The sequence below is a fragment of the Seriola dumerili genome, unplaced genomic scaffold (genome assembly GCF_002260705.1).
Source record: "Seriola dumerili isolate Sdu_G_001 unplaced genomic scaffold, Sdu_1.0 BDQW01000189.1, whole genome shotgun sequence".
NCBI lineage: Eukaryota > Metazoa > Chordata > Actinopteri > Carangiformes > Carangidae > Seriola > Seriola dumerili.
Window position 1 is genome coordinate 3,260,077 of NW_019174444.1, and position 18,565 is coordinate 3,278,641.

An 18,565-nucleotide genomic window follows, 5' to 3' on the forward strand; every position below is an offset into this window, starting at 1 on the left:
CCAATCAGAAGAGAGGCTCAGAGCCTCCACTTCTCTGATTGGCTCACCAACCTGTTGTTACTAGAATTCCAGAGAGAAGCCTGAGAGAGGAGATGTAAAACTTTATTGAGATGGTTTTTGGTTCTTACAACCACAAATATATCTTCTAATGGATCAACACTTCAAATAAAACACAGAAGAAGAAGAAAATATGGAGCTTTAAATATTATCTATACACAAGCAGTAATGCAAGAACTTTGTCAAAATAACACCAACACCTTGTTTGTTGGTCAATGTAGTCACTATGTGACTGCAAAAGGTTGGCTTACTGCTTAGATATTTTAGCTTTGCTGGGGCCACAAAGGCCCAGGAGGTAGAGCAGATCATCCACTAATCAGGAGGTCAGTGGTTCAGTCCCCGGTTCCTCCAGTCCACATGTCGAAGTGTCATTTCACCTGATGGCTGTTCCCCCAGTGTATGGATATGATGTATGAGTGTGTGACTGAATGGATGAATGTGCCAAGTATTGTAAAGCACTTTAAGTGTTCGATAAGAGTAGAAAAGTGCTATGTAAGTGCAGTCCATTTGCATTTAATATATCACCTCTGCTGTTTCTACGTGGTTCTATAAGTCTTAAACCTTTGCGGTTATTATTTCAGGTGAACTTGTGTTCCTCGCCTATTTTATGTTCAGAGAACCGTGAAGTCTTTTAGTGTTCACACAACTACACAACTCTGTAGCCACAGTGAGACTGAACCTCGGCACTGTGGCATAGAACTTGTTGGTCATACAGCATTATTGATCCAGTGTTTAATAGGTGTTTGATCCTCTGAACGTCAGCTCCGCAGCCTGAACTGGAATAATTCTTCTCTCGTTTTCACCTCCATGAAAAGTTTCTCTCACAAAGTTTTTATCTTCCCACAGTTGTTTATGTAAACTCTCTGTTTAGGAATGCACCACAATCTGGTAATTAATTACCCATGGCGCATTGCGTCAGCTCAGCAGATGTACCCCTGCTTCGTCCCCTGGGGGATGGGTTGTGGGAAGAGCCAGTGCTTTTGGCCAATCAGGATGAAAGATCTTGCAGCTGATGCAGCTGGAGTGACACCAGGAGCTCGTCTTCCGGGGAAACATTTACTGACTTAGATATCTGATCTTGAAGTTTCTCATTGACAGAACATAATCGGACGTGTCGGTCTTTTCCAGTGTGGGTGGATACAGGAGCTGTGGCACCACACAGAGGCTCATTGTCAGGACGTAACGCTGAATGCTAGGATGTGTGTGAGCATGGGCGGCAGGGGAATGAGAATGGGTGGAAGTTTGTGGCGCTGTCAAACCCGTTTTCTCAAAACTGTCACGTTCTTTCTACTGTTTATCATCATCATCATTCTTCCTGGTGTGATGCAGACAGAAACAAAGAGCAGCAGATCCTGGTCTAGACCTGAACCTGAATCTTCTGTACCAACAAAGACTTGCACAACAAAACCAGCAAACTCTTCCTGTTACTGTAACTTTGACATCTCTGCCACTGACACTTAGAGGACGCTGAGGCAGCTGTGAAGAGTAATAAACTGAGGCAGATGGGCTTAGCTGGTACACTGTGTCTGAATGAGGCCAACAGTCATCAGTCCCATTCAGTGTTACTTTCACTGACACCAGAAGGCAGGCGAATCCCTTCACCCTGAACATCACTGCCAGAGAGAACAATGCAACAAGGGATTTCTCTGGCCTATTGCTGAATGCAAACCGCATTGGGAAACTATACAAAGTCCTAATCAATTTAAATATAATTTAGACAATGGATTTATTGCTGTTTATGAAGCAAAATATAAATTTCAGCTTCTTAATTGTGAGGATTTATTGCATTTTTCTGCTTTTTATTCTCATTAATTCAATATCTTTGCCATTTTGGACTTTCACTTAAACTTTTTACAGACAGATTCATTAATAAAAGAGATACATAAAAATGATCACTAGACGCCCTTAGCAGTTGAGCTAGCAGATACTGTAAAGCCACATTCAGCCCTAAGAGCAGGTTAAACGCAGCTCAGAGCGCTTAGCTGGACTTTGGCTGCTGGCTGCGTCTCTTGTTGTTTGTTCTAGAAAAAGAGAGGGATGCATGGATAGATATTTGGATGGAGTGAGAGAGAGAGAAGGAGAGTAGGAACAGAGGTTCTGTTGTTTGTTTTCTGTCCCACATCTACAAGCTCCTGAACTCAGACTCTCTCTCCCCTCTGCTGCAGCTTTAGTTTCTTTTACAATTTTCTTCTTCTTTCCTGCTTTTGTTTAAGTCACACATCTCACTCTGTGTCTCCCGCCAGCAGGCCTGGATTAGCCAATTATAGGCGAGCTATGAGCTCATCCGGTAGCCACGGCGACCGCTCAGAGAATCATATGAGCTCATCCTCTGAAGAGAGTGAGATGAAGCTGAGAGAGTGACCCATAACCATAGAAGCACTTCACAGCGGCACTTCAGCCAGTCAGTCGCAGAGGCCTTCACGTACATCGACACATACGTTACAACTGACAGCGTCGTCTAAATATAACTGAGAGACGGACTTATCAGATACTGAGGACTGATCTGATACCAGTGTCCTTCTTCCCCAAATTTAAAATCTGAAAATGTCAGTACATGAAACTGTCTGGGATCATTTCTGTCAGGTAAAGACAAATGAATGACTGTAGTTGATTGTGGAAAACCTGAAGTTTATAACAACACTGACAAAGAAAGATGTATGTGATAGGATTGGAGCAGAGTGAGAGGTATAAAAATTCAGCAGCTGCAATCAAACTGGAAATGTAGCAGTTATAATATAACTATATGTACAGTTTGTCTTAACCACTGGGCCATTGTGCACATTTTAATGCCATTACTTGAGTTTTTACTCTCTAGTTGGATTAAAATAAATATATTTGCAACGATTCTTTTATCTATCCTGAACAGCTCTATACTTTTGTTTCAGCACATTTTCTTTGTTTAATTTTTCCTCTAAATCAAAGAAGGGAAAAATTTGTAATCAGTAGTATTATAATTAGGCTTTAGCTGACTTTCGATAATATTGAATCATGATATTTCCTGCCATAAGTCATAATTTTCATAATATCAAAAAGATTTTGGTTTTTTTTGCAGTTTTTTTGCAGTTTTTTTGCAGTTTTGCGCAATCTGCTCTGCTGCAGAGTCCGACCCTCAAATAAAACATTGAACCGCTGTTTAGTGGCAACATTGCTTATACCTGATGAAACATAAAGTACAAAAATATAATACTGTGAAAGTATCATATTTCAAGATATTTGGCCTGGTCTGTATGGAGATATTACATTTTGGATATCGTCTGCCTAAATATCATTGAATAACTATAAAAAAAAAAAAGTCCCACTTATCCAGCTGATAACAACTGACATGAAGCAAAATTCTACAAACACAAAGATGAACATACACACACTCACACACCTATCTACCTAAACATACACATACTGTAACCAAAGCATGATCTGGACTCCCCACTGTGCTACCAGCTGTACTGATATCACAGGGGAAATGAAAAAACGTCTTTGCTCATAAAATTAAGGAAGAAAAGCAGGAAAAGGAAAGTGTAACCTCCCTCCTCTTCCCTCCTCCCTCTTTTCTTCCTCCTTGTTGTCTCTTCATGTTTGAGTTCATCCACATGGCTGCATTTGGCCAGCGGGCAGCAAACTTCAAAGAGTGTGAAATTGAATGTCTAGACGCCACCCCGTCCTTGCCCTTCACACACACACACACACACACACACACACGCAGACACACACACAGCTTCAATGCTATTGCCTCTGGACAGCTTCTTTTGTTGCCCTTTATGCTGAACAACAACAAACAGCACCTACAGCCTGTTTGAGAGCAGCAGTTATTTATTTGATATAGAGAGCAAAAAAAAAATCTATCTGCTCCTTTGATGTCAGAGAAGCCACGAGGCTCCGCACTGACATTTTACACTCGCCGCGTTGGTGTTTTCTGCTTTTTCATTTAATGTCTTTAGTGCAAAATTGCTTACAACAAAACAATTGCGTCATTCTTTGACAAAATTGTCTACAACTGCCATTTCTCAACCTGTTACATTTGCTGTCTCATCACAAGAGAAACAGCGACTATTACAAATAAAACTAAGATCTACTAAGAACTAATAGATATTTTTTTTCATATTAACAATGAATCAAATGTTTACATGTGATGCAGCTCTCCAGAGCCTTTTAGCCTCCTAGTTTTGGTTTCCCTGCACTGTAGACTCATCACTGTTAGGGTAAATATCACAGTGCAGCATTTACCAACTAATGACTTAAATCTCCACTGCTGCTCACGGTGGCTGCCTCTGAACTTCTGGCCTCTAGATCTGCTGCTATCTCAGGTTTTTCAGATCCAGATGAAGCAACACAACATGTTTTCTGCAGGTAGTTTTATAATAAAAGTATATATATTATATATAATATAGACTAATACAGTGTTTGTATTGTGTATTGTGCGTAATTGTGTTTTGCCGACTTTTCGAAAACGTTTGCACAAAACCACAGTGGAAATACAAACATGATACTTAGCTCTCACAGTTGTAAACATACGGGATAAATTTGACAATATTGTAGTAAACAAGTTCAGATTTAAAATAGGGCCCTTAAGAGACATTAGATAATATTTTTTTTATAAATCATGGGGCGACACTTGATGCATTGATGCAACTTCCTCAAAGGTCAGCGCTGTCAACACAGCTTGAAAATGCTAAACAGCACAAATTTGATAAAGTTGACCTTTACTCGAAAGCTCAGTTTATCATGGCAGCTCCACTGAAATGAAATGATTTTTTCTTGCAGGGATCATTTCCTCTTCATGTGAGCACTGAGACGATTCGGTACGATGAGCGCATCAACTCCAGAAGCAAAGACAGAAACCAAACTCCCATCAGGCAGTTGGGTTCCAGTTCCTCTGTAGCAACCGGAGAAAATGTTAATTGGAATTTTACTCCCATATGTGAGCGAACAAAAATCAGAGCGTTTAGTCCAACTGATGATGATAATTACTGAAGTCCTCGGTGGCCGCCCGCTCCCGAGTGTTGAGCGATGTTTGCTCCTCCTCCAACCCGGATACTTCTGCTCCCTCTGTATCCCCCCACCCCCACCCCCTCACCCCTCATCTATAATTTTCGAGGGTACCCACCCGTCACTGAACCCTCGCCCGCCGTAAGCAGATCAGCTCTAACAATGAGGATGAGCTGTGAGTGGGGTTGTCTGTGAGCGCAGCGGGGGAGGAGAGGGTTTGGAGCATGAGGGCGAGGCAATGAAAGCGCGCTCACATCCAGACGGATCACATGTCACTCTTTCTCCTCGCTGCTTTGCCTCCAGGGAATCATCTCCCTCTTTAACTGTCTATCAAACTCCTCTTTGTCTCACTTTCTCTCTCTCCTCTCGCATCCTAATTATTAGTCTTTCTCCTCCTCTTCCTCCACTGTTCACTCTCATTTTCTGCCAGTGTGATTAATCCCATTACAGGAAGTTTTCATCTAATCCCTCTGATTTTTTTTTTTTCTCCGCTCTGTTGCTTCAGAATTTCATCATATTTTTTGCTCCATCTCTTCTTCTTCTCTTTGCTGTTATTTTTTATGAAAATCTGAAAATTATTTGCAAAGTTTAAAGTGGCAAGAAAAAGTCAGTTAGTCAACGCTGTGGAAATCTCTCAGTTTATGTATAAATTTGCCTTCAAATCAGGTCTTAATTATGAACAAACACAGTCTATTTTAATTAATAACACACAGCTAATGACATCAACAGAAGCTACCTAGAGTTGGAGTTATCAGACCTGGAGTCCAGTGTATGAAACCAGACTGGAGATGTCGGTTAGAGACACTGATAAAAACACTCAAATATTTTCGATCTGGTGTGAAACAACTTGCTGAAAGAGAGCAAAGAACTTAGAGATTCATCAATCCACAGTCAGAGGAAGTGTCTGGAAATGGAGAAGAAGGGAATGATCAGTTCTTTTTCCACCCTTGAGCAAGACACTCAACCCTAGACCTCTAGACCAGCAGCCACCAACAAAGGGCTGCTGCTGCGCTTCTCCATGAGTAATAGGTATTTTCTCACCTCCAACTCTAACTGTGAAATATTTTCACTCCCTTTTACCAAGTTTCAGAAGCTTGGACCATTTTTCCCCGCCATCGGACATGGAGCTTTGATTGGTTACCGCACACCAAATGTACAAAGTGATCGATCAGTCAGCGTCACCTGCGGAGCTGAGCCTTTACCATGTGATGCAGCGCCTCTGCTCGTTGTCCCTTAATGTTAAAGTGGCTGTAATGATAATGATATATTTATTTTAACAATATACAAAATGAAAATGTGAAAACAATGTGACAATGTTCTGGGTCACTCTCTGCTCATAGAGTCGTTTTCAGCTGCTGCAGACAGATTTTTTCAGACAAACAGCTGTCAAAAGCTGCCCACTATCTGCTGAGCAGCACACAGCAGACAGACCTAGTCAGATATTTCCCTCAGGAGCTGGTGGAGACCAAACACAGAGACAAAAGAGAGGGAACAATGAACATAGGCTACGTCCACACTTCTACGTTTTCATTTTAAAACGGCGTGAAAACACCTGAAAACACAAACATACATGAGCACTGATGTACACTGAGCATGCGCAAGCCGGTGTAAACAAGAAGTAGATTGTCTTCTCTGCAATTCATTAGTTCCACAAAGTACTACGAACGAGGAACAGCAAAGACAGTTGTAGAATTGCAGAATGCAGAATTTAACTGAACAACAGCTGCTAGCAAAGACAACAAGTTACAGCACCCCTTGTAATTTATTATAGTGTTGTATTCCAATCAGGGAGTGACCTTGGGTGTCTATGTCATCGTTTCCAAAGGTCTCAGTTTTCGCCTGTCCAGACTGCAACACAATCTCAGAGTTTTCAAAGTAAAACAGGTCCAGCAGCGTTTTTAAACTCTCTGTTTTCAGGGCTCAAAAACTGTTGTCGTTGTGGAGTCGCGTGGACGGGAACAGGAAACGTAGGAGAACAGATGCGTTTTAAAACGAAAATGTAGTAGTGTAGCCTTCGAGTCATCATGAATCATCATGTTTCTCTGTAACTGCTGGATGTGGAAATAACTTAAAAGATGATGATGGTGATGCTGTAGGTTTACTGTTGATGTTAGTGAGGTGGTTTGCCTTTATTATAATAAAGGGAAAGCCTGAGACACTCAGACAGTAAAAACGTGATATTGTGGAAGAGTTGTTTTGTTGTTTTTTTTATTAGTTTCAGCTTGTTCTGTCAGACTGTTTATTTCCTCCATGTTTGGGTTGATGTTGGTGTGAATCCACTCAGCCTTGCGTTGTCTTTGTCAGTTCCAGCTCTGAGGCCGGCGGTACTATAGGCTGATAGACAGACAGACAAGAGGGGGTTTACAGTAGAAAGGTGCAAATTGAAGCAGTTTTCAGCTGAATGAAGGAGGGATGACGGGCGGAGCGGTGCAGCCAGCTCGTCTCTTCTCCTGATAATGAACTGAGAGTGCAGGAGCGAGGGAGGGCAGTCCAGAGGGATGAAGAGAGGGGGAGGGAGAGACAGAGAGAAAGAGAGAGAGAGAGAGACAAAGGGAAGGAAAACAACTTCATTCCTCTCCATATGTATAGATCACTTTGTTTCTGCACACACAGCCCTGCTGCCTTTGTAGATTCATAAAAGCAGACACGTCTGCTGCAGTAGTCAGTGTCTGAGTCTGAGAGCTGGAATCTGGGTCACGCACATCACACCGCCGTGGCTTCACCTCCTTTTTCAAAACCACTTTTCTCCAAACTGCAGGCTGGTGCACATGTTTGTGTGTGTGTTTGTGTTTGTGTTTGTTCTGTTGTGTAAAATGAGACGCTCAAGTGCATCAGATCTCAGCCCGTGTTTGCTGGCGGGAGGAGAGGGAGGTCAATTCCCATCAGGCCATTAGAGCAAGTTGTCATTAACACCAGGCCTGAGCTCACTGCCTGCAGGCAGAGACACTCATCTAATCGAGTCATCTTATTAGACTCATTTTAATTTTTATTAAATCCATATGAGATGAGTTATTTTACACCTGCTCACATCAGTTTTCACACCCAATGTGATTTCTGCTTCATATAACACATTTCCTTTCCTGTTAGAGCTTTGAGGAAATTAAATTTTTGCAGAATATGGACTTTGTTTTTGTAGTTTTGGCCACCTCTAGTGGTTATAACAGTTTTACTCAAAAACAGCTCTGCAGACACAGAAACATGGAGCAACACAAGTTCTCAGAAGACAAGTTGTATACAAAGTTTTATCCACTTAACTCCAGTCATCAATCATTCGATCAATTAATCAATCAATCAATCAATCAAACTTTATTTTTACTTTTCATACAGGTTAGTGCAGTTCAAAGTGCTTCACAGACTGATGAGCTAACAAGAAAAAGGACGAATCAAGTAAGAAAGCTGACGATGAGATACAACAGATTTAAAAAGGTATAATAAAAGGAAAACATGAGAAAAGTAATAACAAAAGAGAAGAAAAACTACAGTAAAGTACAATAATAAAAGAAAAAGATAAAATAGAATAAAATAAAATATAGAACATAATTCCAATAAAATAAATGTTATCAAAAGCCGGGCTGATGAAGTATGTTTTGAGCTGTTATTGGATATTGGTAGGCTTTTATATGTTTTGCATCTCCAAGTGACAGTTCTCTCTCTCTCTCTCTCTCTCTCTCTCTCTCTCTCTCTCTCTCTCTCTCTCTCTTTCTCTCTCTCTCTCTCGCTCTCTCACTCATTCACTCATTCACTCATTCACACACACACACACACACACACACACACACACACACACACACACACACACACACTTACACATTCTCTGGATGCTGAATACACAGTCCCAGTGGGGATCAGTTCAGCTCAGCATGTTGAAACAGACACCAGACAGTGCTTTGTTTTAATTGTTGTAGAGAAGCTTGTTTCAAATCCACCTGCCAATCTCTCTCTCTCTCTCTTTCTCCCTCTCTCACTCACACACACGCATACACACACACACACACACACACACACACACACACACACACACACACACACACACACACACACACACACACACACACACTACACACCTCCACCCAGCCACTCCCTCTCTGTATTATCTGCAGATAAAACCCCTCCACTGAGGCGTTGCAGATTTTCATTTGAATGTGTAAATTCCAATTAGGATTAGTTTGTTTTCTCTGCCGGCGCTGATAGCGACGTTAGCATCTCGCTGGAGGAAGCGTTGTCCCACTGGAACTCATGATAGACTAGCTGATGAGGCCAGATTAGCTCCTTTCAGGTGTGTGTGTGCGTGTGTGCGTGTGTGTGTGTGTGTGTGATGTTATATGTAGCTGAAACTAATTAGCAGGTTGTCTGTGCTGTGGAGGGGACGGGCACTGACATGCTGCCAGGATATAATTGTACACTTCTGAGTAGCTTCTGGTTTGTCCATTCGATAGACCCCACAGCTGCATGTGAGACATCCTGCAGTTTGACAGGAAGTGTGTGTGTGTGTGTGTGTGTGTGTGTGTGTGTGTGTGTGTGTGTGTGTGTGTGTGTGTGTGTGTGTGTGTGTGTGTGTGTGTGTGTGTGTGTGTGTGTGTCTGTGTGTCTGTGTGTCTGTGTGTGTCTGTGTGTGTGTGTGTGTGTGTGTGTGTGGCGATCTGATGAGTGGAAAGTGCAGCTGTTGAGAAACAGGAGGTGGAAAGAGATGGACGTAAGAGTGAAAGAAAAACAAACCACAACACATTAATGACAACTAGAATAAACACCTGGTCTGTATAAGCTGATCACCTCCTTATGGCTAAGTTGATAAAGTCATAAACACCTGCCAAATGAATGTCATGTGATAGTTATTGTGATATTATTTTGTTGATAAGAGTGACAGTAGTAGAGCTGCAAATCAGTTTGTTTTTTTTAATTGATTACCATGTTTTTATTTATTCATTTAGTTTATGTACTATTATATGTATTATTATATATATATTATATTATATATAAATTGTTTGTCAAGTTCCTAAAGAATAAAGTCATAAAACCTTTAATAGCTCATATTATGGTGGCAAGAACCAGAGAAAAGCAGTAGATTCTTATAATTTTTTTTAATATTTTAGCATTTTTACTCTATTAAGAATACTAAATAATGAATTAATATTTCAGGATTGCTGATATTATATATTTCTGTACATCACCTAATTGTTTTAGCTTCAAGTGACTGACGCCTGGTTTCATTTTACAATCTTCAACATTGCAGACAATAAAATCAATCAATTAATCAGTCAGACTTCATTTGTGTAGCACTTTCATACAAAACTACATTCATATCAGGAAGTGATGAAATGCTCTCATGAATCTCATAAACCTGCAAAGAGGAAACACCAAAGACAGGAAAAGAAAGATAAAGAAAAAATGATAAAATACTAAAAGATCAACTTATGTACCGTGTATACTAAGACTGGCTGCAACTGCTGTCCTCCATCACTGGAAAAAAAGCATGTAATGATGACGTGAAGGAGTCTTATATTGTTTGGTTCTCTGAAAAACCAACAGAACCTTTGAGTGTCTAAAGACTGGAGCAAAGAAACCAAAGAGTTAGAGAGCAGAAAATGAGATGAGGCAGCTCGTGTTGTTTCTCTAAAACTGAATTAAGTAGTTTGTTTTCCACATTAACTTGGTCAGTGTCCAGAGTCTGCCTTCATCCTGCCCATCCTCATCCTCCTACATTAGGTCACCTGACAGGTTTAAAGTGCCACTGTCTCTGCACTCACTCATGTTAATGATGGAATACACACACACACACACACATATATATATATATATATAATGACTGGTCTTCACACACACACACACACACACACACACTCACTGAATGAACACACACAATAATTGGCTGTTAGTGGCATTAGTGTAGCAAGAGTTATATCTGCTCATTTAGAAGATTAAAAGCCAAACCAAATGGATGTCATCCCCTGGTGACACACACACACACACACACACACACACACACACACACACACACACACACACATACATACTAGCCTAATGAAGATTAGTTGTGTTAATGTGTCAGTGTGTGGCCCAGGTGAAATATAATGCTCTTTGATACTAAAGTGTGTTATTCTGGGACACAAACAAACTCACCCTTGTGCATTTTTACCCCCAAATACACACACACACACACACACACACACACACACACACACTCACACAGTGAAAGACAGACATATGTACACACACACCCCTCTATTAGAGCCTTTCTGGTCCCAGCGGGCCTCTCTCTGAGGCTCGGAGCCTCTCCTGGCGGCCGTTAACCGGCGGCAGAGCTTTCATTAGGACGCTGCTCGTGTCCTCAGAACACCACCAGACAATTAGCTCGTTCACTTAGAGCGGCTTCATGCTGCTGTTAGAGGCTGTATTTCACTCCACTGCTACCTCTTCACTCTGTGGCGCTCTCACGTGACTCTCCGTTATGGACGTAGTTCATCATGCACAGGACAGGGGGTTTTAGGGGTCTCTGACGGTCGATATTTTGGGTACTGTGGCTTGTGATAGAGGCGTGTCTTTATTTTTGAAGTCTGGTAGTAATGTAGTAGTAAACTATTTGATATGAGATGGAAGAGGATCCAGGAAATGAATATTATTCAAAAATATTAATAATAGAAAGAGAGGAGAAAGAAATAAGAACTATATGTTTTAAAATGAGCTAAACCTTTCTTTTATTTTAGTCACCATTGGTTTTTCTTTTCATTTTTTAATTATTCATTTTTATATTTATATATACAGTATATATTTTTATTTCCATTTACTTATCTATTTTCCTAATTTTACTTATATATGTATATTTTTTTTAGGTGGTGGGATATATATACAGTAGCTATCATACAGTTGTTATTTCCTTTTGTTCGTTTTCTGAGAAATAACTAATACCTAAATGCAATTTAACAAATAAGCAGTATAGCAATAAAAAATAGTAGTAATGGAATTAGTGCTATTTTGCTGAATTTACCATGTGAGCTATTAGAAAACAATTTATTGTTTTTTACTGTCTTTAAAAGCCAATTAAAGGGGTTTAGCAACTGGAATTTAATTGTTTGCAACTACATGACACTGAACTTTGCCTTTTGGCACATTCATACCGAAGTATATGAACTAATAGCTGTGTGCTGTGTGTTTCACATAGGATGCAAAATATGTTTTTTATCTGTGTGACGGTAGATTCAATTATTCCGTATGAATGTAAAATTGAATATTTTATTAGCATAAGTTAATAAATAAATACATACATTGAATTTCCTCAGTCAGAAAACATTGATCAAAGTCGATTTAAGCAACAAATCAGCATTCATTTTCTCATAAAGCTGTGGCGCCAGTGGTAATAAGACACATTCACTCCCAGATTATTCACTTGTTTAACCTCGTTATCAACGGTCCAGCTTAACTAGGATATTTAGCTGTTGCTCCGTTCTGTACCAGCCCACTGAGAGGTTAATACATCTTACGATAATGAATGCAGATTCCATCCACCAATCACTCTCTCAAGTCTCTTACCTTTTCTAAAAATATGCACCTATTGCGCTGCTGTGTGTGGGACTCTGTGTTAATTCATCCCGACAAAGCTCGTCATTGTTCAGTGCTGCTCAGATTCATTTCTTAAACTGTGTTTTCCAAAAAGGGCGCACAGGGTCAGTTCATCATCATGAGCTGATTATACAACTCAGTGGCTTTGTGTCAGAGTGATTACTGTTATCTTGTTTGAGAGACACATTTTAATGATATGTGATGCGTTTCAGACTGGAACTTCCCTTTAAGAACACATCACTGCCCTGCTCATGTACTGGACAATTTACACACTGAACATCCATGTTTTTCATTAGTGTGTGTTTACCTTGTATTTTGTGTCGACATTCTGTGTGTGTGTGTGTGTGTGTGTGTGTGTGTGTGTGTGTGTGTGTGTGTGTGTGTGTGTGTGTGTGTGTGTGTGTGTGTGTGTGTGTGTGTGTGTGTGTGTGTGTGTGTGTGTCATTGTGGAGTCTCTTTGTTGTCACTGTTTCCTCATCAATATTCACAGTGTTGATAATGAATTCTGGCTGCCGGCTGCTGCTGCTTCTCTAATTGTCTCCGGTGGAGCTCGGCTTCCCTGAATCCTCCTGTTAATTGCATGTTTTTAACTCGACTAAAACATGTTATTATGATCGGGCCCCTGGGTGGAACAGCTAAAAACACACAAACACATGCACACACTGTATATATAGATTAGTTAGACACAGTCATTTTGCAGACACACTCATGTCGCTCTGAGGTCCTGAAGGCCTGGTTCTTGGATAAATGCTGCTGGATGTGTTGTGTGAGTGTTGATAAACAGAGCTATTCTGTGATCATGGTGTGTGAGTGTGTGATAACCCCCCCATCCCCCCCCCCCACCCTCCTCAAACTTGTGTTTTTAATTTGTAATCAAACAGAACAAAATATGTTCAAGCTGCTGTTCATTTTAAAGACATTTCTTTTATTTTAAAATGAAATATTTTCAAAAATGGAAAAGGTTGAAAATTTATGTAAATGTTTAGAGGGTTATAGGAATCACTTTCAGTGTGCATTTCTTCATCCTCTTCCTCTGGCTTTTGTTTCAGCTGAACCATCTCAGTGGCTGCTGTCAAGCTATTTACCTCTAAAAAAGGCAAAGTTCAGTTAACACAACGTTAACATAACTAAAGAATCTGAGCAAGTCAGAGACTCTGGAACAATTCTCCAAAAATCAACACGGTGAATAGAGTTCTTTGCATGAGCTCAGACCCCTTTTAGTTTATTGATCACTTGTGTTTCATGAATATAGATTAGTGTAATGGATTGGCAGAGTTGGAAAGTTAACATGTGGTCATTTTATTGTGTTGTTCAGATCATGAACAACTGAACTTCAGAGCGGTCGTCAGTCAGCAGGTGAGGGTGTTGGGGTCATGCAGGGACACGTCTGGTCAGTGTGTGTGTGTGTGTGTGCGTGTGCGTGTGCGTGTTTATGTGTTGTCACTCTGCTCTGGGTTGTTAGAGGAACATCTGTTCACCAGTTTGGACCAGTTTGTGTGTGTGTGTGTGTGTGTGTGTGTGTGTGTGTGTGATGGTTTTCCTGTTGCTTTACTTGTCATGTTGTCTATCACATAGTTAATGTCTGACAGCATCAGCTGATCAGAGATCAGTCAGTACATTTACATGTTGTACCCTGGTACAACATGTAAATGTACTGACTATATGGAGCTTTAAAATGAAATTGTTTTGAATTAATGCTGAAAATGAGCCAATTAAATAACTGAAAATAAATCAGCAAAAATGTTTTTCCTTAAAACATTTTTTTAAGCCAAATGATAAAAATTCCCTGGTTGAAACTTCTAAGATATGAATAACTGCTGGTAAATTGAACATGTTTGGGTTTTGGACATTTGAAGACATCATCCCTTTCTTCATCTTCTTTTATAGAGTTATAGAGAAGGTTTGGTCATGTCCCTGTGCTACTGCCACAGTTACACTCTGGGAATCAGATTTGAAACCTGCTTATGTTTATACACGACCAAGAAATCACCTTGTTATCACTGTAGATCAACAACTACAGGTTGGTTCTGGTTGTTTGCTCGGTGCAGGTTTGTGAAACTCTGTCAGACTCTTGGAGAAACTTATTTGACAAAACACCCACACTCTGCTGTCACATCTTAACATGTTTAGACTGAGCTGTTACCTCCACTTCCCCCTCTCCTCTCTCACTCCATCTCTCTAATTACATTACCCTCCCTCTATCCCTCTCTCAGCCATAAAGCGTATTATCGATGCCTGTATTCCATCGGGCAGATTGCTGCAGGCTTTGTGTTCTGCTCCTCTTATCCTCTTCGTCACCGGGGATAATTTCATCACAGCTCACTTTGTGCGTGTTTAGTTTGTTTAACACAAGCTGCTGCTGCTGCTGCTGCTGCTGCTGCTGCTGCTGCTGCTGTGTGTATATGTGTGTTTTTAGATTGGGCATTAGCTCTCTCTCCCCCTCTTGGGTTATTTTGATAGGGTGGCTTTGGGGTGAAAGTCCTCCCTCAGGGCTCTGATAACAGCTGCAACACACACACACACACACACACACACACACACACACACACACACACAAAAGCACACAGTATAATGCAATAAACTGTCGGATGAGGGTTTCAGACGAGCATCATTTCACATTACAGAGCCCTGTGTGGGCGGATAGATGATAAGAGCATAAAGTACTGAAACACACGACACTCCTCTCCCATCTTTTTTTTTTTTTATTTTTATTTCTGCTCTACAGCCAGACAGGAGTGTCAACCTGAGGGGGTGAGGCAGGAGGGAGAGAGGGGGGATGCAGGTCATGAGGGAAAGGTTAAAAGGTTGGTGAGAGCGATGAAGAACAGGGAAAGGAAAGGTTTCAAGAGGCTGTCGAAGTAACTTTCTTTCCAATCTCACAAAGAAGTAAAGAAAGACAGAAAGAGACATTATAAAACAGGCTGAGCAGGACTCAACATGACTTTTAAACTGACCAAAATGTATAAAATCATCAAAGTGACACTCCAAACTTCTAATGTCATGGCATCCAAAGCATAATAATAATAACAGGCCCATAACTTATAATGTGTCTCCCTGCCTCTTCACCCAAACCTCAACTTGACCTTCACCCTCTGTCTCCATCTCTGTGCTCACAGGTTTGGCTGTGTGTTTTTTCAAGTGTCATCACCTGATATTTTTAAAAGTGGATTAACAGAAAACTCTGAGCTGTTCTGCTGTAATGAGATATTAAGTCCTGCAGTGTAAATACACATATAAAAGGTCACACACACACACACACACACACACACACTAGCTGGGAGTGTTAATGTTTTGGCTGTTCTGTTGTAGTGAGGCTAAATGAAAACTTATTGTAACACACACACACACACACGCACACTGCTCACATTGCAGACCTGTGCCACACACTCGCCCACCCACTCACTCATGTCCATTAGCTTATCTGCACAGAGAGACATGAAGAGATAGAGGGAGTTTATCTGACTCTGATGACACAGCCGGCCCACGCTGGAGCACAGAGTGTGTGTGTGTGTGTGTGTGTGTGTGTGTGTGTGTGTGTGTGTGTGTGTGTGTGTGTGTGTGTGTGTGTGTGTGTGTGTGTGTGTGTGTGACAGACAGAAAGTGTGATGAAGAGATAATAGATAGAATGGTAGCTCCTTTTATTGACCAGAGAGCAGGATATTTTTAAACGTCAGTGCATCGTACACTTAACTTTTGATTTCTGGTTCGAGCCTCTCACATGTGACAATTTGCTGTTTTTCTAAACTAAAGGAGAATGTGTGTGTGTGTGTGTGTGTGTGTGTGTGTGTGTGTGTGTGTGTGTAGCATTCATTGTGATGGATGCTGATGAAGGTGTTAATGATGTTTTTCAAAGTAAAACCAGCTGTTGACCTACTTTGGGAACCTGGCAACACACAGTTTCAGCATCCATGTACCTTACCTACACACACACACACGTGCACGCACAAACACTGATTAGTGCTATTGGCCAGATGGTGCTCTCCATGAAGGCTGTAATGTTGGTGGTCTGTTTCCTCCAACAGTTTCTATGAGCTGTCACAGATACCTGAAAGTCTGTGTGCGTTTGAGTTCTGTGTTGCTCCATTTCAAACTTAACTCAAATTCATACATACAGAACATACAGTAGATAGTAGATAGTCAGACAGGTTACTTCTCATACATGTGGAGCCACCTGTCTGCTAATTAATTAATCTGTAAGCCAAGCAGCTGCGTGCTGTCATGTCTGTAAGCTGCTGATGATCAGAATGACTCTCCTCCACCCCCTTGTGGTCGCTTGCAGAAGGTGCTGCTCAGGTGCACAAAGGAAACTCACCTTTTCATACATGGACACGTCGTCTGATGAGGTTTTACTTCAAGGTCAAACAGGGTTTTTAAAGAATGTGCAAAAGGGGTCACATGGTCCACGCACACACACATTTAGCATTTGAGTTCCAGTTGTTGAAATGAGACCAGTACTGAGCTGACTCACAGTAGGAGAGGAACGAGGATCTGTGAAGAGTGTGAGCTTAATGAAATGAATTAAATTCTCTACTGTGTGTAATGATTTGCAACACATATTTTTGTTATTGTTTGATTGTGTAATTGTACCACTCATGTTAAACAATAATAATAATAATCTGTATTTATAGAGCACTTTTCCAAACCCACATTACAAGGAAGCAAAATAAAACATGCAGGTCATATAAGGCAACAATTAAATCAGGCAATCACAAATACAATTAGAGTGTCGTAGTATTAGGGCAAATAGAACAAAGGAAGTGTTACCAGCAAGAAGGTGACCATTAAAAATCAATAAAGTATAGAAAATAAAAAATTGTCAATAAAAACAAAAGTAGTATTAAAGCCTGAATAACAAGTGAGTTGTTGATCTTGAGGCTGAGACTTTATTATGCTACAGTGACACCTGCTGGTCCAACAGCTGTATGACACAGGTGTTGCACTGTTTGGCCTGAAGACAATGATTGGAACCATTTGATTTGCTTATGAAAGTGATGATTCAAATATATAATATATATATATATATATATATATAATAATTAAACATCTCTTTCTTTCTTCTGTCTTTCAGAAGGAGCTGAGCCTTCCCCGAAGAGGCAGTTTGTAAGTACCCATCATTCCTTCCGTTTCCTGTCTATCCGAGGCCTGTCCTTCTCTGTACGCTGCTGTTTTTCCAGATGTGTAATCTGAAAAGGTTTGGAATAGCTTTGAGAATGCAATGCAATGAACCAAACAGTGTGGTATGGAATAACAGTGGAAGAGTGGCTGTCAGTGTGGTTCTGTGGAGACTTTGAGTATCTCTCTGGTGTGCAGACTTTAGCAAGAGTTCAGATGTAGTTTGTGTGCATTGACTTGATTTTAAATTTCACCTAAGAAACTGAATTTCAGTTTATTTATTCTTTTTTGTCTCAGCTGTTAATTCATACCAAGTTAAGCAGAGAGCTTCCAGTAAAGGGTTAAAGGACAAAGGTTATAGGCCACTGAGTTGTTCTGTGTGTGTTGGGTGTGTGTGTACCAGAACAGCTGAGTATCCCTCTGTTGATGGATGCAGGCCTATTTATAACAGTGTGCGTGTGTGTGTGCGGCTGGCAGCTGATTTATTGTCCTACTGGAAAAGTTCAGGATGTTTAGAAACAAAAGTCAGACATAGTGTCACACCTCTGACCAACTGCTGGGATATGAGGTTCATCATTATAGTGTAATCATCATAAGTTATTAAAGGACAAAGTCACATAAGTCCTGATGCCTGGTTTTAAGGCTCAGTTTCTGAATACAGACTGTGTGCATTTCTCTGTGGACTGAGCGCTTTGATACTTTCACAGTATTAATATAGAACCTAGACCTGCTTTATAATCAAACTACACAGACACATGTGTCGTAGTATTTGTGTTGTAGCTTCAGTCCATACCCCAATAAAAACAGCAACTTTTATCTCCTGTTTTCAGCTGCATCATCAGATTCTTAATATCAGACC

At 40.6% G+C, this 18,565-nt stretch overlaps 1 protein-coding gene across 1 annotated transcript in view; it reads left to right on the forward strand.

Moving 5' to 3' along the window:
* The window catches only part of mast2 (microtubule associated serine/threonine kinase 2), a 175,065-nt gene that overhangs the window by 91,989 nt on the left and 64,511 nt on the right, over positions 1-18,565 (forward strand). The window contains exon 5 of the mRNA XM_022753018.1: positions 17,663-17,694. Within this exon, the coding sequence (XP_022608739.1) occupies positions 17,663-17,694 (32 nt within the window). The remainder of the gene's footprint in view (positions 1-17,662; positions 17,695-18,565) is intronic.